General features: G+C 43.1%; 1 protein-coding gene across 1 annotated transcript in view; it reads right to left on the reverse strand.

The window, feature by feature from the left end:
• Positions 1-713: 713 nt before the first annotated feature.
• Positions 714-27,050, reverse strand: part of aif1l.L (allograft inflammatory factor 1-like L homeolog) — a 47,632-nt gene continuing 21,295 nt past the window's right edge. Inside the window, 3 exon segments of the mRNA NM_001092679.1 lie at positions 714-1,414; positions 22,135-22,297; positions 22,446-22,487. Of these exon segments, the coding sequence (NP_001086148.1) occupies positions 1,327-1,414; positions 22,135-22,297; positions 22,446-22,487 (293 nt within the window). The 3' untranslated portion in view covers positions 714-1,326.

Here is a 27,050-nt window from a genome sequence, read left to right on the forward strand (position 1 = left end):
CGAAACGTCGGATCTATGTACCGAATAAAACACTTATTTTGATGAAAAATATTGGTGTGCGGATCCTTATATACAAATCTCTATATGAAGTCTCTTTGGACCCTGCACCCACAAAGATTATACCAAGTCCGGTTTTCAGAGTGCGGTCGTTTGACACAGACTATATATATATATATATATATATATATATATATATATATATATATATATATATATATATATATAAATATATAGGCCCTAACACTGGACTGGGGTATTGTTGGCTGTGCTTGATGGCTCATTAATGCAGTCTTGGGTGATTGTTTATTATTTTTGGACTTTTGCTGACAGGCTCTGCCCCTTATAGGAACACCATTGACGATGATTACAAAACCGTTCCACTTAATTAAAAAAAAAAGTACCATAACACGAATCTCTGGACTCGTTCCAGTGTAGCACATCTGCAGCAAAATGCTGATTTCTGTGCGTTTGTTTAGATATCGGCGGAACCTCTTCCTAACATGATTGATGTTTATGCTAATAGGATCTAAAATTAAAATTCAGAAGAGAAAAACATCATTATAGCTTCTTTTTTTTCCCCAACAGCAATTAAACGTTCATTTCTGTTAGAGGGATGCTTTTAATCGCCATTACCAACTTCTCTTTCGGTATTTTTATCCCTTTTTTTTTTTTTTGGAGGGCTGAATAAGAAAAGCAACGCACAGGTTTCTAACGTGTTTAATGTTTCCCTTTATTAAATCATACACATTGTTTAACGCAGCTCGGCGTCACTCAGTATCGGAAAATAAAAACAAGCGCTTCTGATCGTATACACAAGTCTTTACAAAATATACAGAGGTAAAAATATCAGAAAACGTTTCAGCCCCTCAAAAATCTGATTCATACTTTTTTTTAATAAAAGCCTGCAGGGGCAGGAGAGAGAGATTTTATAAAGGGCTTTACAGGCTATACATTGGCTCATAAGAACTGATGCTCTAATTTAATTGGACAGGAAATAAAAAGAGCATTTGTTAGATAAGAAGAGACACTATGGGGCAGCACATTCCGGCTACATTCATCCCAAGACTGAATTCTTCTCCTGCCCAGTCCAATGCCCCCTCCACCCAACAACTGCACCCTATAATAAATAAGACTTCTATGTGATTTACAAGCAAACAAGATGGCCGCATGACACAGAGATGAAGAAGAGGCAAGATGTGAAGGCTGCGTCCGCAACCCCATTAAGGCACATGGTATACTGGAGTGCGTTTGTTGAAACAACACCCCGTAACACTTGGCTTTGTGTAGGCAGGAAAGTAGCACTGGCCGCCGTGCTGTCGGTCTCCTTCAGGGAAGGCTGCTGATGTCTCTCTTGGGTGGTGGACCCTTTGGCTTGGGACATGTGACTTCATTTTTTCCCTCAAACATCATGATACTGGCAGTAAGGAAGAGACAAAGAAAAACACAATTATATTTACAAATATCTTTAAAACAATTGACATTTTTTAATTAATTTATAATGAGTTCCCCTTTAATCCCTTGTTCACCCCCACTTTTATGGAGCCTGACTTCGATTCTGACTGGTTTTTTTTGTGGTCATTTTGTGGTTTGTATGTTGCTTGGGTTTCTTCCAGACTTGACAGTTTCCTTCCCCAATATGAAAATAATTGTCAACAGAACAGTCATATGTGCATTCTCACATATGTATGAGTAGGAGCTGCCATAGCGTTTGCTGCAAAGGCATGCTGCCTTACAAACATCAATATATATATATATATTAGACTAACTGATGATTGTTTTACCATTCTTGCCTTGTTAATAACCCCAAAGCGATCAATATTGCATATGGTTTCTCTAAAATATGCTATTAATTTGTTTTAATGCTTTTTATACAGATAAACTTGGCCAAGGCAAGCAGTATGGCAGAGCTATTACAGTGCAGAATTTGTTATCCATTATCTGGACCCACTACTAGCAATATCTATCTACCCTCCTGGAAGAAAACGTAGGGATAATCTAGACCACTCCCTGATAAGTCTCAGCGCAGAGAACGAGAGCGATTGTTGAGTTTGGGGTAGCTGAATAAAGATGTTTTCTACATTGAGTCCTTCATAGTGTGCTAGGGCCTATGTAGAAAATGTATAATACCCTAGAAAATGTAAGGATATATGCAGTGGCACGTTCATATGAAATACCTCCCAGAACACACAGCAGGATAAACACAGGTTCCGTTCCATGTATAATACCCCAGAACACACAGCAGGATAAATACAGTGCCAATTCCATGTATAAAACCCCAGAACACACAGCAGAATAAAAACAGTTGCAATTTTATGTTAATACCCCAAAACACACCTAGGAATAAACACAGTGGCAATTTTATATTAATAACCCAGAACACACCTTAGAATTAAAACAGTTGCAATTTTATGTTAATACCCCAGAACACACTTTAGAATAAACACAGAGGCAATTTTATGTTAATACCCCAGAACACACCTTAGAATAAACACAGAGGCAATTTTATGTTAATACCCCAGAACACACCTTAGAATAAAGACAGAGGCAATTTTATGTTAATACCCCAGAACACACCTTAGAATAAACACAGTGGCAATTTTATATTAATACCCCAGGACACATCTTAGAATAAACACAGTGGCAATTTTATATTAATACCCCAGAACACACCTTAGAATAAACACAGTGGCAATTTTATATTAATACCCCAGGACACATCTTAGAATAAACACAGAGGCAATTTTATATTAATACCCCAGAACACACCTTAGAATAAACACAGAGGCAATTTTATGTTAATACCCCAGAAAACACCTTAGAATAAACACAGTTGCAATTTTATGTTAATACCCCAGAACACACCTTAGAATAAACACAGTGGCAATTTTATATTAATAACCCAGAACACATGGCTTAGCCACCCGAGCCTCCATTAAATTCTGTCTATACCAAGGTACTTTCCACTAAACTCTGCTTCTTTGGGGGCCCCGTGGTTTGGGACCATTCTGCCAAAATTGGGACTATTGGTGCTGTATCAGGAAATAAAAACACCTTTGGTGCTCCAGCTGTTCGTGATCTACAACTCCCAACATCCTAAGACTAAAGCTGGCCATAGACGCAAAGATCCGCTCGTTTGGCGACATTGTCGTATGGTCGAACGATTGAATTACGATACGCCAAGGGGCTCCGACGGGTTCGGTCGGGTAAAAATCAAACCTTCCCGATCGATATCGTGGCCAGATATCGATCGGGAAGACCCGTCGGAAGCCCCCATACACGGGCAGATAAGCTAAACGACCGATTTCTGCAGCTTTATCTGCCACCTTTACTTGTTTCACTGAAAGTTGTATGATTTCTGGGAATCCCCATATTAGATTCGTTCATAGTATTAACTGAAAAGCTGTGAATTTCCCCTTTGTAAAGAGCATATCTGCTTTCAATATTTTCTTGCTCTGCTACTGTTTCTTATCCAGGGTGATTATCACTTTACTTTACCCCACTGGTGTAAATTGACATTTTCTATTATTTTCATCTATTTGTGTTACTTCTCCTTGACAACTAAAATGAACAATGTTTTTTTCTAATTGTGATGCTTGTGCTCCAACTGGAATATACAAATTTGGGTTCAGATTTAGTTCAATAGGCTTTGTTCCACTGAATTTAAAATTATGGATTTTGGTATTTAATAAAAGACTTCAGTGTAATCGGCAAATAGTTCTCGATGTTTTTTAGAGAAAATGCCAAGCTGATTCAGTAAGATTCTTTTTAACGTCGGAAAAATATAATTCTGCCTTTTATATCCCTAAGAGTGTCAATGCCATGTCATCATTGGAAATAAAAGGCTTAAAATAAAACAGCCAGACTGTCCCTCAATCCCCCTTTCAGGGAATGGAATACTCTGAGCTCCCATTTCTGCTCCCCATGGGAATGCATTGAAAATGCATGTTGCTGCTCTCAGAACAGGGGGGGACATGGCAAGCATACAGAAAAGGAATTGTTGAGAGTCTAGGCTCATTGCCACAAGGGAGTCGGCATCAAACGCACCCGAGGCAAAAGGGCTGCCATCCCATCCATCCAAACGAGGACCTAATGCGCTCTCAGATAATAGCTGATAACTGAGAAAGGTGGAGGGAACTGAGAGTGGAGTAGAGAGAAGTGGGAATAGAAAGAAGAATAGGACCAGTGACAAAGGCGCCCAGTGTTCTACAGGACTGGGTGATGTAACTTTAGGCACAGAAGAGCCTTGGAGCTCATAGGACTGCCTGTGTGCACCTCTCTCAGTAAAGCTTTTTAGGCAAGGTGACATTCTACCTCATCACAAAGACCCTTATTGAATTGCTTTGATAGGCAAGGATTAGAGATTCCGAAAGACAAATCCCTCTTTACTACTATGCTGGCTATTCATCATCCAAGGAAGAACAGACACAAATCCGGTCAAAATATAATCTTTGCGCTTGTGCCCAATGTAATGTTATGGAAAGTAGAGAAGCGTTGTATGAAAACTTCAAAGAGAACCAATTTTTGTTAATGTTTAATATTGCCATGTTTATAAAAGAGCAGACACAGTGGGCACAGATCCTACCCTCTGTACGCTGCGGTCCTGCCCTGCTTTATGACAGCTGAGATTCTAGCTATCTGTATAACAGAGCATTCTGTCCCAGTGGCTGCACAGATCCTATCTGATCCCCACTGTAAGCAGCAGTCCTATTCTGCTTTATGGCAGCTGAGATTCTAGCTATCTGTATAACAGAGCATTCTGTCCCAGTGGCTGCACAAATCCTATCTGATCCCCATTGTAAGCAGCAGTCCTGTCCTGCTTTATGGCAGCTGAGATTCTAGCTATCTGTATAAAACAGCATTCTGTCCCAGTGGCTGCACAGATCCTATCTGATCCCCATTGTAAGCAGCAGTCCTGCCCTGCTTTATGACAGCTGAGATTCTAGCTATCTGTATAACAGAGCATTCTGTCCCAGTGGCTGCACAGATCCTATCTGATCCCCACTGTAAGCAGCAGTCCTATTCTGCTTTATGGCAGCTGAGATTCTAGCTATCTGTATAACAGAGCATTCTGTCCCAGTGGCTGCACAAATCCTATCTGATCCCCATTGTAAGCAGCAGTCCTGTCCTGCTTTATGGCAGCTGAGATTCTAGCTATCTGTATAAAACAGCATTCTGTCCCAGTGGCTGCACAGATCCTATCTGATCCCCATTGTAAGCAGCAGTCCTGTCCTGCTTTATGGCAGCTGAGATTCTAGCTATCTGTATAACAGAGCATTCTGTCCCAGTGGCTGCATAGATCCTATCTGATCCCCATTGTAAGCAGCAGTCCTGTCCTGCTTTATGGCAGCTGAGATTCTAGCTATCTGTATAACAGAACATTCTGTCCCAGTGGCTGCACAGATTCTATCTGATCCCCATTGTAAGCAGCAGTCCTGTCCTGCTTTATGGCAGCTGAGATTATAGCTATCTGTATAAAACAGCATTCTGTCCCAGTGGCTGCACAGATCCTATCTGATCCCCATTGTAAGCAGCAGTCCTGTCCTGCTTTATGGCAGCTGAGATTCTAGCTATCTGTATAACAGAACATTCTGTCCCAGTGGCTGCACAGATTCTATCTGATCCCCATTGTAAGCAGCAGTCCTGTCCTGCTTTATGGCAGCTGAGATTATAGCTATCTGTATAAAACAGCATTCTGTCCCAGTGGCTGCACAGATCCTATCTGATCCCCATTGTAAGCAGCAGTCCTGTCCTGCTTTATGGCAGCTGAGATTCTAGCTATCTGTATAACAGAGCATTCTGTCCCAGTGTCTGCATAGATCATATCTGATCCCCATTGTAAGCAACAGTCCTGCTCAGCTTTATGGCAGCTGAGATTCTAGCTATCAAGACTGTCATTTGCTAGAAATTGTAGCATGGTTACACCTGCTAAGTAGCTCATTATTTTACCTGATATTGTGTATCCTAGTTTCAGCCTCGTTACAATCTTCCTGCATCTGTTCTCCGCACAGTTGAGTTCTTCATACCACAAAAAAGCGTCATAAAAAATAGACAACGTTGCATATACAAGTTGAGGTGTATACAAACATATACCAATCCACCAATCGCAATAGCATCCCTTAAGTTTAGAAGAAACCGCACATGGGGGACTTTCACCGTTGCTGTTCTCACCAAGAACACCCAAAATCTCAATGCAATGCGTGGCAAGTACAAGCAGCAGTAGGCGGACAATGAAGCGATTGCATCTTTTAGTGTAAAAAGTGCAATTATAACCTCTGCACAAGAAATCTCGCCCCACCTAACCCAGTTTAATGCAGGAGAGGTAAAGGCTCAGAGGGTGAAGGGTGGCTGGTGATGAGTCTACAAGTAGGACAGACGTGTTCTTCGGTATTTATGTTATAATGCAATTAATTTTACTATATTTATTGTTAGGGGCAACTAAAGTCCAAAATTATTTATATTTCCATTATGGTACTGGTGTTTCTCTCATGAGTTGTAGTTGTGTTGCCATGTGCTACAGAAGTGGCATATATCATATTAGTTTAGCTTTGAAACAGGAAGGTTGGCTTTAATACTCCAGTAGACTCTCTTGTACAGTGTTAAAGGTTGCTCTAGCGCTAGCCCAAGGACCATTTGGACTTACAACTGAGGTATAATGTTGGATCCTGGAAATTAGTTATGTTTCTGGTTCCTTCTAGACTTTCCTTGGAGATCTTGGAGAAGATGTATGACTAGGACTCTAGATATCAATGCAGAAGTTTCAAGACATGATGCAATAAGCCATTATCTGAAAGGCTCAGATAATTCAGTGCTTACCTTTTCAGCACTTGGAAAGGCAGTAGCACATTAAAGTTAAAGACTGGGAATAGTTAGGAAAGTAAAGATGACGGGGAAACTTCCTTTAAGGATTTGTTACCTGGGTTCCCCTTTCCAAGCAAGTAGGGTTTCCATGAGATACATGTATTTGTGGGTGTAACCTGGGCCCCTGTAAAAAAAAGCATAACATAAACATACAAATTAGCCTTTTTTCCTTTCTGTATTGAAGTTCTGCTTCCACCTTGAAACCAGAATCAAATTCAATATCAGTGTCAAATATCTAAGGAGTCTAGAAAGAGGCAACCAACTTCCAGGTATCTTCTTGTTGGGCTTGATGGTCATCCACAACTGTATCGCATGGGTGGAACAACAGAAAAGAACATTTGTTATTGTTACAGAACTTCTTGATTCCACATTGAATCCAGAATCAAATCCAACCCAATATTAGTGTCAAATATCTAAGGAGTATAGAAAGAGGCAACCAACTTCCAGGTGTCTTCTTGTAGGGCTTGATGTCATCCACAACTGTGTCACACGGGTGGAACAACAGACAAGAACATTTGTTATCGCTACAGAACTTCTTAGAAGTAGGAGAACAGTCTCTTCTATTCTTTTTCAGCTGTGATAGATAGATATTAAGTGTTCTCTTTTTTTTTCTTGACTTTGTGAACCTTTGACCGGCCTTGGTCTATCTATCAACAGGAGTCTCAACCTCTGACTCTTCCATTGAAAGTATAAGCTATACAAGACCCTTCACTGCCCAGGGTCCAAGTGACAAGCAGTAGACTTTCTTGCAGCTTTTCCATATCTTTCAGAACAATGCTTCCTCTATGGTATGTTTCATAGGTTTTGTGTGTGAACTCCATTCTTCTGGCAGCTCCTTTGACATTATCGTTATCAGATTAATCGAAATATCTATGTTGTTCCTGTGACCTTCATGCTAGAGACCTACAAGAGCTTCCTGGCAGTGTTATGCCTCGTTGTTGCATGAACACCATATTTCATACTCCTATAGCATTACCTCTGTAATCATGATCTTTTGCTCTTCTTTTGACAGTTGCTTTGCAATGTATTTTGTTGAGGGCAAGGAAGCATTGATAATGGCCTGTATGTTCAGAAATAGAACCCTATTCTCCTTTAGATTATGACCTTGTTATGAATATTGCCTACTGCTTTTTTCTGTTTAGATTTCTACGTGTCCATTGCCCAATTAATATATATGCCCTGGCTCTTGGTCCAGTACCAAGTTCAGGGAAGACTATTTAGAGATCCTGCAGGTGACCATTACCTTGATTTCCACTTTTTCGTGTCGGCAACCTGGTGGAATATGTTTGCCAAAAGAATTGATATTAAATTATATTTTCAAGATAATGACTAGTGGAAGGCCAAGCCAACAAGATGTTTCTTTTCAGGACATATCCTGGGGTTACCAGGCATCTCCTGTACTTATTACATGGTGGCTTCTCCATGTAGTGGCTGTAATTCCACATTCTTTAGACAATTCTGTGTAGGCCAGCAGGAACCAGTTTCTGGAACAATCAAAAAGTGGCCAAATTTGTATTGCCCATCATTAAGTGCTGCCTTCCTGGCGGGGTTGATCCTGGATTTTCAAGAACATATTTCTAGGCATACTGATCCTTTTGTGGTGGACATTTGATAGGCCGATGACTTTAACAAAGATATGGGTACAGGGACATGCACGCTAACTGGAATGGAATCCCCAGATTGGCTAAATTGCAAATTTGGCTTAAAAGCGAGCTTCCTTTATTTTCTGTTGAGTAAACAGAAAAGGGAAGTGGCATATTATTCATATTATTCATTTCACCATCTCAGTAAAGGGAAATATTTTATCTATATATAAACTTAATTTCAGCATCATTTATCTAGTCAGCAAGTTTTGGAGTGCTTTTTATTTTTTAGGCTCCAGGCAACAAGTGATTATGTTAGTTTGCCATGCACAGCCAATTTATGTGCAAACTGCATACAGGGTCAGACTGGGCCTGTGGGGAAAAAAACCCCCAGTGGGATCCAGTCCTTGTGGGTACGTTAGCGACTGGAGTGGTGGGCCCTAGATGTGACTGCCCTGATGAGCCTTGGGCATCCCAGTCCAACACTGACTGCAGAAGAACAAGGTGTATCCTTTTATTCCACAGTTTTGGCAACAGATTTAGCCACAAGGAGGTTGGGAAGACATGTTTTGTGCCTTTTTATTTACCTTAAATTTGCAGCATCCAAAATGTGGTTGCTAGGGTCCAAATTACCATAGCAACCATGTATTCAGCGTTGGACTGGGGGGCCCAGGGCCCATTGGCCTGCAGCCTCTGACATCCCCTGGCCCCCCAGCCACATCCCAGTTGCCACCCGCACCTCCCCTCTCGCACCCCTAGGCCCCCTGTGGCTCATCACCCCCGACCCCTACTTTTATTTGCTCAAATTTTTATCATTGGGACCAGAGCAATGGGGATTGGCGCAAGGGAGATTTAAAAAACTATTGTATCTCCTGCTCATCCCCAGTATTTTTGAACCAATGTGGGTGTGGTTGGGCAGCATGCCTCCCTTAAACCTCTGCCACCCTAGGCCCGGGCCTTGGTGGCCTCTCCACAAATCTGTGGCCTTCATGCATACAGCACACGTGCATACCTTTTCCTGCACGCCGAGGTCAGGGTCAGGGAGGGAGGTATGCAGCAGCAGTGCAGGGAGCGGGTTCTGGGCCTATCCGACCCTGCATGTATTTATTCTAATAAGAGACTGGAATAAAGGAGTAGGTTTGATAAGAAGAGGGGTAATAACAATAACCGTAAATGTGTAGCCTTACAGAGCATTTGTTTTTTAGATGGGTTCAGTGTCCCCCATGTGAAAACTGAAGAGAGTCAGAAGAAGGCAAATATTTCAAAAACTATAAAAAAAAGTTTAAAAGTTTCTTAGAATTAGCCATTCTATAACATGCTAAAAGTTAACCACCCCTTTAAAGCCAAATACATTTTTTTCTAGATCGTATCGTAAAAGGTACAGTTTCAACTGTTCTCTCCAACTGTCAGTTTTACATCCTGTGGCAGCAGTTGCGGTTGTAGGACACACATTCTCCTTCTCTTCTCCACCCAAGCTCGTCAAACCCTTTTTAAACATGCGGCGCGGCTTCATTCTGCCAGGAGAACATAAGAAAATCTACTCTCGCCCTTGAGGATTGGTGACTAATTATCTTGTAATTTAGCAGGGAAGGTAAATGTTGTAAATACATCTAGATTGCTCTTAGGTACATTTCAGCTGTGCCCAATAAAACCGGTTCCCTCTCCTCCCTGGGTCAGGTGTAATCCTGCTACCCAACGACTTGAAACTACTCCGTTTATTTTACAATTACTCACGGAAATATTATCATCGGAATGTTGAATTCAAAGCACAACAATATAACTAAATGCATCCCGTGCTAATACAGCAGGAGAAATGTTAATATGGAACCATGTCTCATGGAACAGAAATTGGAATCCATGTTTTTTTTGCTTCACTTTTTGTTCTTGTTGTTAAAGGAGAAGGAAAGGTTACAACTAAGTAAGCCTTATCAGAAAGGTCCATCTAAATATACCAGTAAACCCCCAAAGTAGTGCTGCTCTGAGTCTCCTGTCAAAAGAAACACTGCATTTCTTTCCTACTATTGTGTACACATGGGCTTCTGTATCAAACTTCCTGCCTTCAGCTTAACCCTCTTTGCCCTGGGCAAGAGCATGCTCAGTTTGCTCCCCCCCCTCCTTTCTCTACTGTAATCTGAGCCCAGAGCAGGGAGAGACTCAGGCAGGAAGTGATGTCACACCACGTTAATATTGCAGCTCCTATCCTAAACAAACAGAGAGTTTCTAGAGCTTTTTACTCAGGTATGGTAAAACATTCTACAAAATAAATATAGCATTCTAGCTTGCACTATTGCAGCTAATCTATTGGCAATAAAATGTCTCCGTAGCGTTCCTTCTCCTTTAAGAGCCCACTAGATAAATAGAAAAGGGGCTCTAGAAAAAGCCATGTAAAGTAACAATAACAAAACATATGGTGCATTACAGAGCTTCTATTTTCTGGTTGGTGGGGTCAGTGACCCATAGACGACCAGGAAGAATTTTTTCTGCGGACAATAGGAAGGAAATAATTTAAATACCATAGAATATAAATACTATTAAGATCAATAAAGGAAAGGCCCACCATTAACACAGTAGGTAAGCTTCCCCTTTAAGTTCCACCAAAGCCAACATTTAGATCAATGGAACATGTGGCTGTCTCTGTTTCCAAACTACTAATAGACTGCACTTTGGAAATTTTGATTGATGGGATAAAGAAGTGTTTTAATAAGATAATGGTACTGTGGTTTCTGACAGTTTCTTCTAATTCTCTAGTTGAGGGCATCTCTATGTATTGCAGAAAAAACTGCCAATCAAAGGACAGCTTGTGATGCCGCTATGTGCTCATGAGATAGAGAGACAGGTTTCATTAGAATGTTCATTATACATTCGCCTTGTTCTTTTCAGTTCCCCCCCCCTCCCCAACAGTGGAATATTCTTCCTGCGAATCATGTGACCTGAGTATAAATAGCTCCCTGCTAATGATTTTATGTCAGAACTTTTCCCCCATGAAGCCCCTCTGAACGGCCCAGTGGGTAATGAAGACCTTTGCATTCTTTGGGCATGTGAGTGCTGTAATATATGCATTAGAATGAGCAGACACAATTCATAAGAACAGCAATGCACTATTATTTCAATGTACCCGGCCAATTATTTAAAGGGAACCTCTATCCAAAACCCTTTTATTTACCTAAAGAAAGAAATAATTCTGAAAGTATAATTCTTCGCAACATTCCAATATTCATGGATGAAATGTTCAGGATATATATATATATATATATATATATATATATATATATATATAATAATATCATATAAAGCAAGGCACTCATAGGACTTTGAAATATGGAGAAAAGCGATACAGCTTACTTATTATTCCAATGTTTTGGTCTTCCTTGAGACCTTTGTCAAGGAAGACCGAAACGGAATAATAAATAAAATTTATTTATTTTTCACCATATTTCAAAGATAATATATATATATATAATATATATATATATATATATATATATATAATTTCTTTCTGTTCCATGCTTTTGCCTGTCTGGCCAAATATTTATCAGTGAGCATGTGGCCAAATGGGGTAGAGATTCCCTAGTTTGCACCAAGCCAAAAGCAGTAGCATCACTAGTAACCGGCCAGCCCACCACATGCCAAAAAATCTCGCTGTGTCCTGCCTCCCATGATAAGACTCATCTCAGCAATAGGGGGCCTCATGGGGGGGGGCGATAGTTACTCTACTGCCCAAGAGGGCAAAATTCCAAGTGTATGACCAGCTTTATATGAGCCCAAACCCAGTAGCTTAAGAGGGAAGGTCCTCCTCCCTCACTTTCTGGCCAAGTACAAGGCTGTGACTTTGGGTTGGTGGTCATAAATTTTGGCTTTGCAACTTCCAGGGCCAGGCTTCATGGCACAGATTGCCAAAACAGGAGCTTTTAAACCGGACGCCCACAATTCATTTGTCAATCAAGTGTCTAAATGGGCAAACCTTGGACCCACCTGATCTGTTTATTTTGACCTTGGTTCGCATCTCAGTCGGTTGTTCATTTGAGAAAACAATTTCGGAACAAGGCGCCATGTCACATGGGACAACGTTGCCAACTTGCCTTTGCTTTATTTAGCTGGCTTTGTGACAGGGCTGCTAGTTGCCCAACCTTCCAGCCAATATTTACTGTCTAGTTGCCTTGTGGTTGTTTTGCTTTAAGAATTTTCCTCCTAACAGATTTGTTGGCCTGCCTTCTGCTAACACATCCTATAAATTGTCCAAGTATATTACCCTGCGCTTTTACTGGTCGCTCAATAAACACCGCACTATATTGGCTTTCTCCTGTGCTTACCTTATTCCATTCAATTCCCTTTTAATATTAATGTAGCCGGGCCTGGAAGCTACCAAGTAATTAATGTAGGAACGTCCAATATACTCCTCTCTCAGGTTCTTTGTGAAATGGCCTCACAGCGTCCTGGCAAAGAACGCAAAAGTATTGATTTTAAGGACCCTATTGGTTTGTAATTGTTGATCGGACAGGTATTTTCATTTTTTACACCTTCAGGAGAAATATACCCATTTTATGATTTGTTTTCCAGCGGGCGCAGCTACCCCAGTTGGACACCGAATAAATGTTGCATTCTTGCAATTGTAAGACTTTGGGTACCAATTTGTCAGCTCTACAATGTAAGGCAGCTCTCACTCGTGTACAAGATAAATGCACAATAATGCAATGTTCTAGAAACACAATACACGTACAATCATAAACATGGCGTCCCAGTATATTATGTCCCCCACTCCACCCTGACACAGCTATGTCGAATATATAATCCTGTAAAGGATCTAAATGAATAGGTCCAGACAAATGTATTTCCTTTCCCGTTCTGTTTATATGTCCTATTACCTTGTTCAATTAAGCAGCCAGACAAACAAGAACCGTCTCTCGTTAAGAAGAAATCGTTGTCACCAAACTGGTTTTATTCCTGCTTAATAAATGGGCGTTCAGTAATAACCACAGGAAGAGGTACAGGATTCCATAGTGAGGTGGTTAGGAAAGGCTGAATGACTCTTTCAGCTACTGTATACATTATAGTATATGAATGCCACACTTGTGGTGGTGGAAATGTGCCTGTGTTGTCTGTTGAATTGGAAATGCAGTTTTACAGATTGTGTGAATCTTTTGATTCAAGTGGTTTATTTTTGCCTATTAATGCTACGTTAGGTTATGGGCTTCTGCCCATTTAGGCAAGCTTCCCTTATTTTATTAATTTATAGAAACATTGGGTTAAGTAACCCTGCTATATTTCCAGGGGTACCCAGAGCACAAATAAGCACTCACCCCAAATCTCCCTCTAACTGGGCTTCAGTTTGGTTCCCCTTAGCTCATAACAAGGTTACAGATATAGAACATTGGGGTATAGTCACCTGCTATATTTTGAGGGGTACCCAGGGCACAAATAAGCACTCACCCCCAAATCTCCCCTAACTGGCCTTCAGACTGGGCCCCCCTTAGCTCATAAGGTTACAGATATATAGAAACATTGGGGTAACAGTCCACCCTGCTATAGTTCCAGGGGTACCCAGGGTACAAATAAGCACTCACCCCAAATCTCCCCTAACTGGCCTTCAGACTGAGGCCCCCTTAGCTCATCACAAGGTTACAGATATATAAAACATTGGGGTAACAGTCACCCTGCTATAGTTCCAGGGTACCCAGGGGCACAAATAAGCACTCACCCAAATCTCCCCCTAACTGGCCTTCAGACTGGGCCCCCTTAGCTCATAACAAGGTTACAGATATATAGAAACATTGGGGTAACAGTCACCCTGCTATTAGTTTCCAGGGGTACTCAGTACACAAATAAACACTCACCCCAAATCTCTCCCTAACTGGCCTTCAGACTGGGCCCCCTTAGCTCATAACAAGGTTACAGATATATAGAAACATTGGGGTAACGTCACCCTGCTATAGTTCCAGGGGTACCCAGGGTACAAATAAACACTCACCCCAAATCTCCCCCCTAACTGGCCTTCAGACTGGGCCCCCTTAGCTCATAACAAAGTTACAGATATAGAAACATTGGGGTAACAGTCACACTTAGGGGTACCCAGGGCAGCAAATAAGATTTCAACCAAAATATCTCTCTTCAGGGCAAGCCATCCCTCACTTGCTTACCTCTTGCTACTTTGGATCTACCTATTGGGCCATTCCCACAGTTTAAACCAACCCCCCCCCCGAGGTATAATATTTATTTCACTGGAAACCATTTCTTTGAAAGGATATTCTCTTTATAAAGCTTGTATTTACAATCGAATTACCACTTATATCCCCATCTTGAATGAACAAGTACCGGTCAAAGCGACTAAGCCACCAAGTGACTCATCTTTGATCAGATATGGACATAACAATAATACAGCGTTTTCTTCTGAGAATTCACAACAACTCTGGCCGCCTTTACAGAAGATTAACATTTGGAAAGGAAGAGATAGAGAATTGATCCTGAATGTATTACGTCCTACGTGTGAGAGCCGAGTGTATCCCCAAAGTGTGTATAAATCAGACGGTGTGCAAACACATTAGTATTGCCGTTATTTTTGTTGAATCCAGTGCTAACATTTGATATTTAATTACTGGCTTTAGTCTTGATGAAAGGAGCAGCTCTGGTTTTAGCTAACGGGAATTTAATCTATTTACCATAAGGCTATAAAATGCTTACATGAAATGCTTGGGGGAATACGGATGGACGTCTGTCCTAATTGTGGCAATCTCTGTTCCAAGGCGAGAGGTTTAACTGAAGCTGACAGAGCCCTGGGGGTAGAGTTGAAGTTAACAGGCTCGTGGAAGCCCATCAACCTTGTGTCAATAATGTAACCCCCCTAGGGCTGACACTTTTAACCCCCCAATAAAGGATTCCAGTTTAATCTTTTAAGTCAATGGATTTAAAGCTAACGCAGCATCCCGCCACCGCTTGTGTTAGGAGTCGCTGGCTGATCGATTTGATTGGTTGTCAATCAATCTCCCCGAACTGCCTTCCCGCCAGCGATTTACATTCTAGCCAGCGGTAAGGCAGTTCGGGGAGATTAGTCGCCCGAAGAAGATGGCCCTCGGAGTGCTTCGTTTTCTGAAGTTGCCTCACGAGAAACTTTGGGTGACTTTGGCGACTAATCTCCCCGAATCTGACCCTTTGTCTCTGCCCTAAAGGTGACCATACATGGGCAGATTAAAGCTGCCGATACCAATTCGGCAGCTGATCAGCTTTAGACGAGTCTCCCCGATCGTTATCTGGTCAAGATATCGATCAGGGATGTTTGATTACTCTGGAGATCGAGGACCACATTGGCTAGTTGATGTGGTCCTACAACCGGTCGGTGCACATTCTCTTCGTTATAATCAAGTCAATTGGCCCTAGGGCTGAACGTTCTGATTAACCCGACATCACTCTCCCATTAGTGGGCATATCAATCTTTTAGAGTATACCAATTCGGCAGCTGATCAGTTTTAGACGGGTCTCCCCAATTGTTATCTGGTCAAGATATCGATCAGGGATGTTTGATTACTCTGGAGATCGAGGACCGCGTTGGCTAGTTGATGTGGTCCTACAACCGGTCGGTGCACATTCTCTTCATTATAATCAAGTCAATTGGCCCTAGGGCTGAACGTTCTGATTAACCCGACATCACTCTCCCATTAGTGGGCATATTGGCGGAAAGATCGCTCATTTGGCGACCTCCTCAAACAAGCGGATCTTATGTATGGCCACCTTAATGGCTGTTGACTAACTAGCAGTTGCTGGTCAGTACTTACACCTACAACTACGTTTGATCAGCAAACCAATTTGGTCTAGTGCAAGTGGTCTGAGTAAAAGGTATTGGCTCCCTCAATCCCCATGTTACCATTGTCTATACCTGCAACCAGGACTGCCATCAGAGGGGTACAGGTGGTTTTGCTTTCAGTAGCCACAAGAGACACAAATGTGCATACTTTGGGCATTGTTGTAGTGAGGCTTATGGTAAGTGTGCAGGGCTCAAGCCCACCATGGACAGGGTTTTAGTATCATAAGGCATGGTTCGGCCGGATCAGGGGTGTGACCAGGAAAAATTCAGCCCACACTTGACCCTAACCTGAAAAAGCTTAACCCACACCTGACCCTTGTTGGCTGAGGTGATCTTTAAGGACTGCCTCAGTATTGCTCTCAGTATTGCCAATAGCTTGTCCTTTCTGCGCCTGTATTCATCTACCAGCCTGGTTTTAACATATTCTAGTATCCATTCAGCTTCAGGCCTTGTGGTTGCCACTGTAGGACCCGCACCAGACCAATACCAGTGTCTTTCCTCTGTACACTACGTCTGTGCACAGCTCTGGTTCCAACACATGGAATCCTCAGGAGGAGTGGGCTACGCAGTCTGATACACACCCAACCCTAACCTGCAATCAATGGCCAAATTTCAACCCAAACTGTGCCCAACCAGGGGTCAATGTGTAGTTCACCAAAGGGTTTTGGGTCAGGGATCCCTCATTTAGTAAACCAGATGCACTAGCTATGCATTGTGTAATACTTTGCAATATTTTCCTTGTGGGATTCAGATAGTTATAAGTTGCAAACAGTTGCAAACAAATACATTGGTTTCCTAGCCCGGTCTGTGTGTTTTCCTGATTTCTGCTGACGTTGCTAATTGTATCTTCCAATATTAAATTTAACAGAGCTGTGCTTCCTGCCTTTGCACAATATCTCCAGTGATGAGACTGTGGCAAGGAGCTGATATGTATCTAAAGGGCATTATCTGCAACCCCCTCCTTCCCCTTCCCATCTGTGCTTTGTGTCACCGCTGTGCCTGGCACTTGTTCTAGCTTGGCTCAGCAGTTTAGGGTGGGATAAGGGGTGGGTCACAAGGCAACAGGCAGCTGCACTACACACGACCCATCACATTCTGAGTCAACGTCCCACCCAAACCTCAGCCTTGAGTGCATGCCCAGAAACAACGCATGGTGTTTGAAAACTGCATTGTAGGAATTTCCCTGGCCAAACATCATGCAGGGGGAATATTTCTTCCCAACACAGTCTGGCATTGACAGATCTTTCTAAAAATGACCAAGGGCCAAACATGCAATTTCTACAGGCTGCATTTAGCCCGTCAGCCTTAGAAGACATACATCATTCCCATCAGTGCTTGCCCCAGTGGAGCTTGCAATCTATCACATTCAGACACATACACACACTAGGTTCAGTTTTATCAGGAGCCAGGTAAACTGCCAGTATGTTTTAGAAGGAGTGCCCAAGCAGAGCAGGACCAATACAGCCAATGTGCCAAGAGCCTTAGAACTAGACCAGTATTGGGAGTGAAAAAAAATTGTTAACCATGGGTACTCAAGGCAGAGCCAGGTCAAGTAGTATTGCTGCCCCAAGGCAATACCAGTCCTGTTTGCTTGCGCCCACCACAACCCCCACATGCCACCATTTCCCCCCTCCCCAGCTGTCAATTCTCACTCCCACCTAGGGTTTCCACCTTTTCTGGAAAAAAATACCAGCCTTCCTATATATTTATCTTTTTTCCCTATTAATAACATTGGGATCAACCATCATTTTTACCGTTCAGGCCAGTCAAATAACGGCCAGATGGCAACCCACCCTGCCAGTCAGTCCCTCACTTCTCCCAATGTCTAGTATGTCTTTCTGCCGGTCTACAACCCCAAATGGAACTGTGTCCCCGCACCAAATGCACCCTGCCTATTGTGCCTCCCCCTAGTAGCGGAAGTATCCCTGCTGACACTCACTCATGCTTAGTATTCCTAGAGGCAGAGTTATCACCTCTCTCCTATTCATCTGGACACACATTTAATCCATATTCTAAGGCTAGGGCCACACAGGGGCCAAAATCAAGTAGCCAAAAAACGCTGGCTGATTTCAGCCCTGCCACGGGCAGTAGCTTCCTCACTTTGACTTATTCAGAAGAACAGGCTTCGTCAGATTTCCGCTCAAAATGCAGAGACTGCCAGTTCTTCAGTGAAATCCAGCAAGTCTATTTGCGTCAAGGCCAATTCAATGCGGAAAAAGAAAGGAGGCTAGTGCCCGCTGTAGAAATCAGCCAGTGTATTTCAACTAGCTGATTTGGGCCCCATGTGGCCCTAGCCTAGACTGTTAATCAGCAGTTAATTTGGATGCATGCTTCAAGGCTGCCCAGAAACCAGTAGCTGCAGCATGGAACTTAATTAATTTCTAAAAAAAAACCGCAGAATTAAATATGGGTCCAGTTTTTAAGGGGGAGTTGCAGCTCTACTTAGGGGTGCCATGTTGAGATAATCTAGGATTTTGGACAGGGGTGTAATAGACCAATCTGAAGTTATATCTCTGGTGATATAAATACAAGGGGTGCATGGGGGCCCGCAAGTCCCTTAAGGTGGCCATACACGGGCAATAAAAGCTGCCGACAGACCGAGTCGGCAGCTTATTGTGTATGGGGCCCCCCGACGGGCTTCCCCGATCGAGATCTGGCCGAAAGTCGGGTAGATCTCGATTGGATGGGACTAAAATTCCCAAAAAATCTGTTCGTTGATGCGGTCCCACGATCTGACCACCCGTAAAACCACCGTTAGGATCCGATCGTATGGCCCTAGGGCCCACGATCGTATCAGCCAGATATTGCCCACCTCAAGGTGGGCATTTTGGGGAGAGATCCGTTCGTTTGTCGACATTGCCAAACGAGCGGATCTCTCCGTGTATGGCCACCTTTACACTTTCATGGTGGAAGACTTAAAGATATGGGGTGGGGGGGACTGGGGTGTGGGTCTCAGATTAAGGGTAACTTGTCACAATCAGTGCAGGCAAGACATCATATATGGTCAGTAATACAATGATGAAGTCAGAATAACGCTGGCATCATGTAGCACGGAGAATATCTATCTTGGCATAGTTTTATGGTATCTCTACCAAGAGTTTGATATTCAGCTTTGTTTACTTTACTGCACATGAGAGTCACGCTCACGTCTCCTGCAAGCTTCTTTTATGGAAATTATAAGAAAATAAGAGGGCTGCGGTCATAGTTATGGTCATCAGGTGACAGCTGACTCTGGGGGGATGGGAGTAAAGACGTCACCTATTAATTTTCCCATTTGATAATTAGTCACCCTAAAAACCAGCTGTATCTGTGATTATAGGCATGTACATGAGCCCAAGAATTTGGCCCCAACCCTGAGTCTTACATGTGCCTGTAAGCATTCCCAGTGAGCTAAAACACAATATACTCCAGCAACAGCTGAGCGAAAAACATGTGCTAGATAACATTGTTCTTCCTCAGACCTAATTACTCTCTTGAGCTCTGAAAGTGGCCGTTTCTGAATTTAGGAATGGGATTTTCATTGCATTAATATAAACAGCAGGTGTAGAAAGTTGTCCATAACATTAAAGGGTCCCGTTATGAAAGGATTCAGTGTTTCTACTCGTACATTACTCCCAGATGAGCCCCCCATCCCTTCTAAAGAGCATTGAAATACCCCAAGCATCAGGCAACACCAGCAGCCCTGGGAATAAAGGTGACAGAGCACTGATTTCTGTTTGTAGCACAGAAAAGAACATGCCATAATTAGCAATGTATTCTGTTATGTTAAATCGCTCGTTCACCCAGACAAAAATCCAGACAAACATAAACTGAACCTGCCTTTCCACTGCTCACAGTCTGGCATCCAAAGTCACATACCGAGTAATGAATGTTGTTTTCGAGTTATGACTGTAACATATGACTGTAACATTAACTGAGCCAGACATCAACTGTCACACTTAAACTGCCACTAAAAGGGTCAGGACACACAGGCAGATTCGGGAGATTAGTCGCCCGACGACGACTGATCTCACTGAACTGCCTTCACACCAGCTATAATCGAAATCGCCGGCGGGATGGCACTCGGAGCTCTTCGTTTTCCAAATTCGCACAAAATTCCCTCAGGAGGAAACTTTATGCAACTTCGGAAAACGAATTGCTCTGAGTACAATCCCGCTGGCGATTTATATTTTAGCCGACGGAAGGCAGGGGAGGCAGTTCGGGGAGATTAGTCACCCCTGAAGAAGAGGAGATCTGTCGCCGGGAAACGAATCTCCCGGAATCTGGGCCTGACCCTAAGGAGATGTCCAGACTGGCCAGGACCCAATGGGAGACTTTCATCATGTCCTATGGTCAACAGCCAAGTGCCAAATAATCGACATTACAGGTTTAACCTGCAAGTCCAGGACTTTGTGCATAAGGGGCCTGGGGAGGAGTGCAGGGAACATTATGCACCTACAAAACCAGCACCCTGCACTCATGGGGATGCACCACATAACAGATAAACTGTAAATGGAGGGCTGTGCCTGTGGAAATCCAAAGGAAGTTATGCTATAGTGGGGGGACCATATCAGATTGTATAATAGGCTGCTGGCAAAGAGATGAATCTCTAGGTCAGTGATCCCCCAACCAGTAGCTTGTGAGCAACATGTTGCTCTCCCCTTGGAAGTTGCACCCAGTGGCCTCAAAGCAGTTGTTTATTTTTGAATTCCAGGCTTGGAGGCAAGTTTTGGTTGTATAAAAACAAGATGTACTGCCAAACAGAGTCTCAATGTAGGTTGACAATCCACATAGGGGCTACCAAATGGCCAATCACAGCACTTATTTGGCACCCCAAGAACATTTTTCATGCTCGTGTTGCTCTCCAACTCCTTTTACTTCTGAATGTTGCTCACGAGTTCAGAAGGTTGGGGATCCCGGGTCTAGGTCATGAATGATCAGAGTTGGACGGAGGGAGGGGGGGCAAAAGGCCCCACAGGGCCTGCTGCCTTAGGTGCCCCCTCACCACTCCCTGGCCCCCATCCGCAAGCACTCTCTGCCTCCTCCAAGCTGCCACCCCCCTCTAGCCCCCCCCCATCCTAGCCACAAGCCCCCTCTGGCCCGCTGCTCTTACCTATTCCTTTGTGCGGCAGCAACTGGGGCCAGGGGGGGAGGGCAGAGCAGCTTCTGAGAGAGGTAAGTAGAGTCCAGGACAGTGTCTAAAGTAGGGAGTGGGTCTGGGCCGGTGGGGCACACGAGAGCTGGAGCCCAGGTCTGGACTGGAACTTGGAGTCAAAATAGGCCCTGACGTTTCAAATACACAGAGGCCCAAACAGCCCCAACCAGCCCACTAAATAGTGACTGTCTATGGCATATTACAATAGCACCCCCCTGCATTTACCATAACCCACAGATTATTGCCAGTCCGGGTCTGTCGCGGCCCGCCTGGTTTGTTCCCGGTGCCCCACTGGCCCAGTCCAACCCTGTGAATGAACACTAAGTGATCTAGAACAGATTTTATTGAAGGTGTCTACTGTGATGACTATAGTTTGCACCTCTTCCTTCCTGTAGGTTCACTATAATTAATGACCATTAAAGCAGGGGCAGCTGGGTAATGATTCCATTATCAGCAGTTCAAAGAGCATCATGGATGTAGAACGACATAAATAGTCAAGCTACAGTGCACTCTAAAAGTTGCGATTCTGCATCACCCAGGAATGTTCAGTGTTACCCATTTCTCCCTCCACAAAGTTCCTCCTTTATGCGCAAAATGATAAGGGAAATTCCCTTATTTGGTACATAGGGTGTTTCCCAACATGTGATCACTAGGCAGGTTCTGCTTTCATAGAACACTGAGACTGGGAGATGAGGTGTTGCTTATTCAATAGTAAAGGGAACATTTCCCTCCTGCCCCGTATCAGACCCGAAATTACATTTACTCACAATTTCATCACGGCAGAACGTTTTCCCAGCATCATGGTTACAAAATCCCGGTAGCTGATTGCCTCACTTTTGCCTCCCGTCACTTCATATATCAGTTTCTTAACTTCTAAATGGGTTTTAGCAGCTCCCAGGTTCTCCATCATTTTCTTCAGGCCCATCATATCTATAGGGGAAAGGGGATAGGTATTAATAACAATAAAGAACATATTCTGGGGCTTGTTGATTTACCCTGAATGTGCAGAAAAGGACTCTATAGAGTGTTCAGTTTTTTATCCATGGAACAGTCTGAGCTCTGAAAACAATTCACTTACCCAGCTCTCCTTGGTGGTTAAGGTCAAATTCCATGTACTTTTCTGGAAGGAAAGAGCAGAACGAAGAATAAATGTTTAAGTACAATCAATAAGGATAATACTACATCGTACTACATGTGTCTGCTCCTCAGGGACAGAATAAGATCAGATTTTGCTTTTCACTCAGGATGTCCTTCAGGGCCTTTCCCACTTATCCCCCAAGGTCCGTGTGTGACCTTCATAGCAATTAACTTCCATTTACTGGTTTTTTTTACATGAAGGATCCCAATTACTGAATCATAGTCGTTTTTCAGTTACTCAATTCCTGTAAATAATGACCATAGTTTTTACTCATTAATAGTGATGAGTGAATTTATTCACCAGCCATGGATTTGCCGAGAAATTCCGAATTTTGCCATGTGCAATTTTTTTCACGAAACTATGGCAAAAATTTGCAGTGAGAAAATTCGTTAAGAAAAAATGCCCTTACGGAAAAAACGCCCATTGACTTTTATGCATAAGGACAAAAAAAAGTCGCTATAAGAAAAAACGACCGTTGACTTTAATGTATTTGGAGAAAAAAAGTTGCCATACGAAAAAACACACATTCACTAATGCATTTGGATAAAAAAAAGTTTCTATAAGAAAAAACGGCCATTGATTTTAAGGGTCGGGGCACATGGACAGATTCGGGGAGATTAGTCGCCAGGCGAGAAAGCTCCTCTTCTTCAGGGCGACTAATCTCCCCGATCTGCTTTCCCCTGCCTTCCGCAAGCTAAAATGAAAATCGCTTAGGGGCAGGCACTCGGACGCTTCGGGAGATTAGACATCCAAAAAAGATTTGTCGCTGGGCCACTAACCCCCGCCGAATCTTCGTGTGTGTCACCAGAAAAAATTCCCGTTGACTTTAACGCAGAAGGACAAAAAAATGCCATAAGGAGAAAAAATGGCTATTGGCTTCACAAAATTTCAAAGTTCGAAAATTCTTCTGCAAAATGGGACAGATTCGCTCATCACTTCTCATTGACCACCTTTTGCCACCAGCCTTACGCATTAGGACAAAAAAAGTCGCTATAAGAAAAAAAAAAACGCCCATTGACTTTAATGCAGAAAGACAAAAAAGTCGCCATATGGAAAAAATGCCTATTGACTTCAATGTGTTTCGCAAAATTTCTTAATTTTTTTTGCAGTTTTGCATATTTTTCGGGGAAGCGAAATTGGACAGATTCGCTCATCATTACTTATTAACCACCCTTTGCATCTGATGTGCCCAATTTTGCTTTAGCTCGTCTGTCTCTGACATATTTTCCTAGAGTTAACGGTCGGACTAGGAATACAGGGCTCAACAGAGAACCCGACATCCATTGGCCACTCTCATAACTATCATGGACACAGGGCCAAATGGGAGATACTCTGCTCCTCTCTCAGGCCAGTTTGAAGCTGCTACAGATATGGCTCCGTGTATCTTTAATTAAAAGCAAACAAGGCCGGCCGTCTGATTTTCAAGCGAGAGAGTATGCCCAGTGACACCCGGGGAGATTTATTTGGCTATAAGACATTAAGATGTAAGTAGCATAGTTATCTGCAGTTCTACATAAATAAATGGGCCAGCTAAGGGCACTTTATTGAAGGCCGAACAGATGCCAGTGAGGATTCAGTGCGGCTCAGTATCCTAAAGATGAACTACCCTGCATGATGAAATGCAAGAGAAACAAACTGCTTCTTCCTTGTGTATTATTTCTGGCCTCTTTGGAAAAGGCTTCTCGTGTTCCTCTTCAAGCACATCCAGGCCCGGACTGGCAATCTGTGGGTTCTGGCAAATGCCAGAGGGGCTGCTATAAGGTGCCATTGAAAGTCAGTATTTAGTGGGCTGGTGGGGGCTGTTTGGGCCTCTGTGGGGGCTGTTTGGGCCTCTGTGTGGGCTGGTTGGGCCTCTGTGTATCTAAAATGCTGGGCCTATTTTAATTCTCAGTCCGGACCTGAGCACATCGATCCTGCCCGTTATACTAATATCATTACCTATTGCTGCACAGAGGAAGGAATATGTCAGGTTGGATCTCTATAAGGCAACAGTTAACTTCGAGCACATTTGCAAAATAGATCAGCGTTGACTCTTTCTGTGCTTTTTATATAGTAGAGCCCAGCCAGGAAGCTTTGGTTCCCATGACAAGAGTACATATCTCTGTCTCCCATGCTCCAACATGGGGAGGTCCATTCAAGTCCGAATTTATCTCAATATTTTCCGAAAACTACTCCGACCAAATTCGCACAGGGGTTTTCTCCTTATTTATCAATACACTTTCCCGAAAATTTTGTTTGCGCCAAAAAATCAGAAAAAAATCACGAAAACTCAGATTTTTGCCCAAAAACCACAAAATCTTGCACGTAACCCAGCGCAGATCAAGATAACTTCTCCCATTGACTTAAATGCAACATCGACAGGTCTGAGATGGCGGATTTTCAGATTCAGATTTTTTCCATCCTCGGGGTATAATAAATCCCGAAATATTTGTGTTTTTCGAATTTTATACTAAAAAAACTCAAATTCTTCAGGTTTTGGCATTCGGAGTTAAATAAATAAACCCGTTAGTGTTGGTGACCAGAGTTCCACCATACCACCCACCTGCTAGGCTGTCCCATACTTGCCCAACCCAACAATCCTGCAGGTTTCAGGCCTTGTAGTTGAACACCAGCTGACCCAGTAGAGGTGAAGAGAGACAAGAAACTAGTTTAATGATAAGCTTCTCAAATATTGTTCTCGGGGAGAAGTATGGGCAGCACGGAGGAGTCACTGCACACTTCAATCAGTAAGTAAGCGGCAACCTTTTTTAGCTGACCCGCGTATAAGCCGAGGTAGAGTTTTTCAGCACATTTTGGCTTATACGCGAGTATATACGGTATATATGTATATATAGCAGTTGATCTCTTTCTGGACAGGCTAATGATGGCACAAACCCTTCTGGATGTCAGTCTATTGGCCCATGTATGGGACACACCAACATGTCTGCTCAAGGGCAGGTTTGATTTCCCTGTTGGGTGAGACGGCCACTACAATAAGATAGCATTTTACCTACATTATCATCCAATCATCTACCCAAGGGTCATACAATCGGATCAAACTGATATCATCCAGCTCAAGGTAGTCATATGGAGGAAAGATCTGCTTGTTTGGCAACTTCACCAGATCAGAACATGCAGATCTTCAGGTATATGGCCAGCTTAAAACTTTTCAAATCTGCATTATACTCATGCTTGCAGGTATACAGTATACTGTATGCAAAATTGTGTTCCATTTGATTTATACGTGTACTCACTGCACTAGATATGGCAAGAGCACAAGCTCTAGTTGCAGAAGAATTTCTAGGAAATGTGGTAGGGCAACATGGTTGACTAGGTATAGTCCTGCATGGGGTCGGGTACCTGCGGAATACCCGCAAAGTGGTTGAGTTTCGGGCAAAAAGTCCCCGATTCCTTGGCAGTGCGGGCAGTTTGCGTGTAACTGACTTGGTACCCAACAAAGGTGCGGGCTTGGTCCTTTCCACCCACCCTTGTGGTTCTTCCAGTTTTTTGGGAAGATTTGGCACTGGAGTGACATCACTTACGTTTTCACGTGTCCCCCGGGTCGTAAAGTTAGTTGGCGTATTGTGGGTTACGGGTAGCGGGAACATGCGGGTCAAATTGCAGTTGCGGCTATGGGTTGGGTACGGGTTTAATAAAATGGACCGTGCAAGACTTCTTGCAGTCTCTGTAGTTCTAGAAAAATACATAGTTGTCCCACCCAAAAAACATGATCTTAATCTCAATTTTAATTTTTGGACAAGTTGGAAATCAGCTGTAAACAATCTACTTCGTGTGCCAGCAATTCATTTCCTCACTAGAGGCAAACTGGGGATATACTGGGCAGATGTGGGCCCTGCAGCTGAAATAACCTTCCATCTGTGTCCATAACTAACACTGCTTTATGTCCCAGGCGTTGAACAGGGGCCCGTGGGCTGAGCTGAAATCTGTAACCCTGCCTGCTGACACCGGACTGTTGCCTTATCATGAGAACAGCTGAGGTTTCTGTTGCAGAGAAGGGAATCTTGGAGTGAGCACAAAGAGGACTCTGTTTGAATCCACGGAGGCTTGTGGGACCAGCACTAAGGAAACCTTGAGTTAGACAAATGCAAGCTTTTGGGGAGGGAAGGGGGGGTTTTAGTCATAATCAAGGCCTTCACTGTCTGACAGCAAATAGCTTTCCACCTACAGTGAAAATGTTAGCGGGGAGCTGAATGCAAAGCAGCAACAGCATAGAAAGAGCCATAAATGCTCCCATTGAAGTGCCGTCTCCTGAACTGCTTTCAGCATCTTCTCAATGTACATGTAATGCTCAGCCAGCAGGAACCTTTCATCTGAGCAAAGAGAACTTTATCCTTTTCTCTTGGGCCCAACAATACAGCGCCCCACAGGGACATAAACTGATAGGTCAGGCCGCTATAAGTCGTTGAGTAGCGAAGACTTAATCAGCCGTGCTCTCATTTATAAAGGTTACAGTGTATATTAGTGTGCCAGTCGTCCTTGGCACAGCAATCAAGCTTTCAGCAAACATTCTAGGGAGATGATCGTTAGTCAAGTGCAACTTGCTGG

The sequence above is a fragment of the Xenopus laevis genome, chromosome 8L (genome assembly GCF_017654675.1).
Source record: "Xenopus laevis strain J_2021 chromosome 8L, Xenopus_laevis_v10.1, whole genome shotgun sequence".
NCBI lineage: Eukaryota > Metazoa > Chordata > Amphibia > Anura > Pipidae > Xenopus > Xenopus laevis.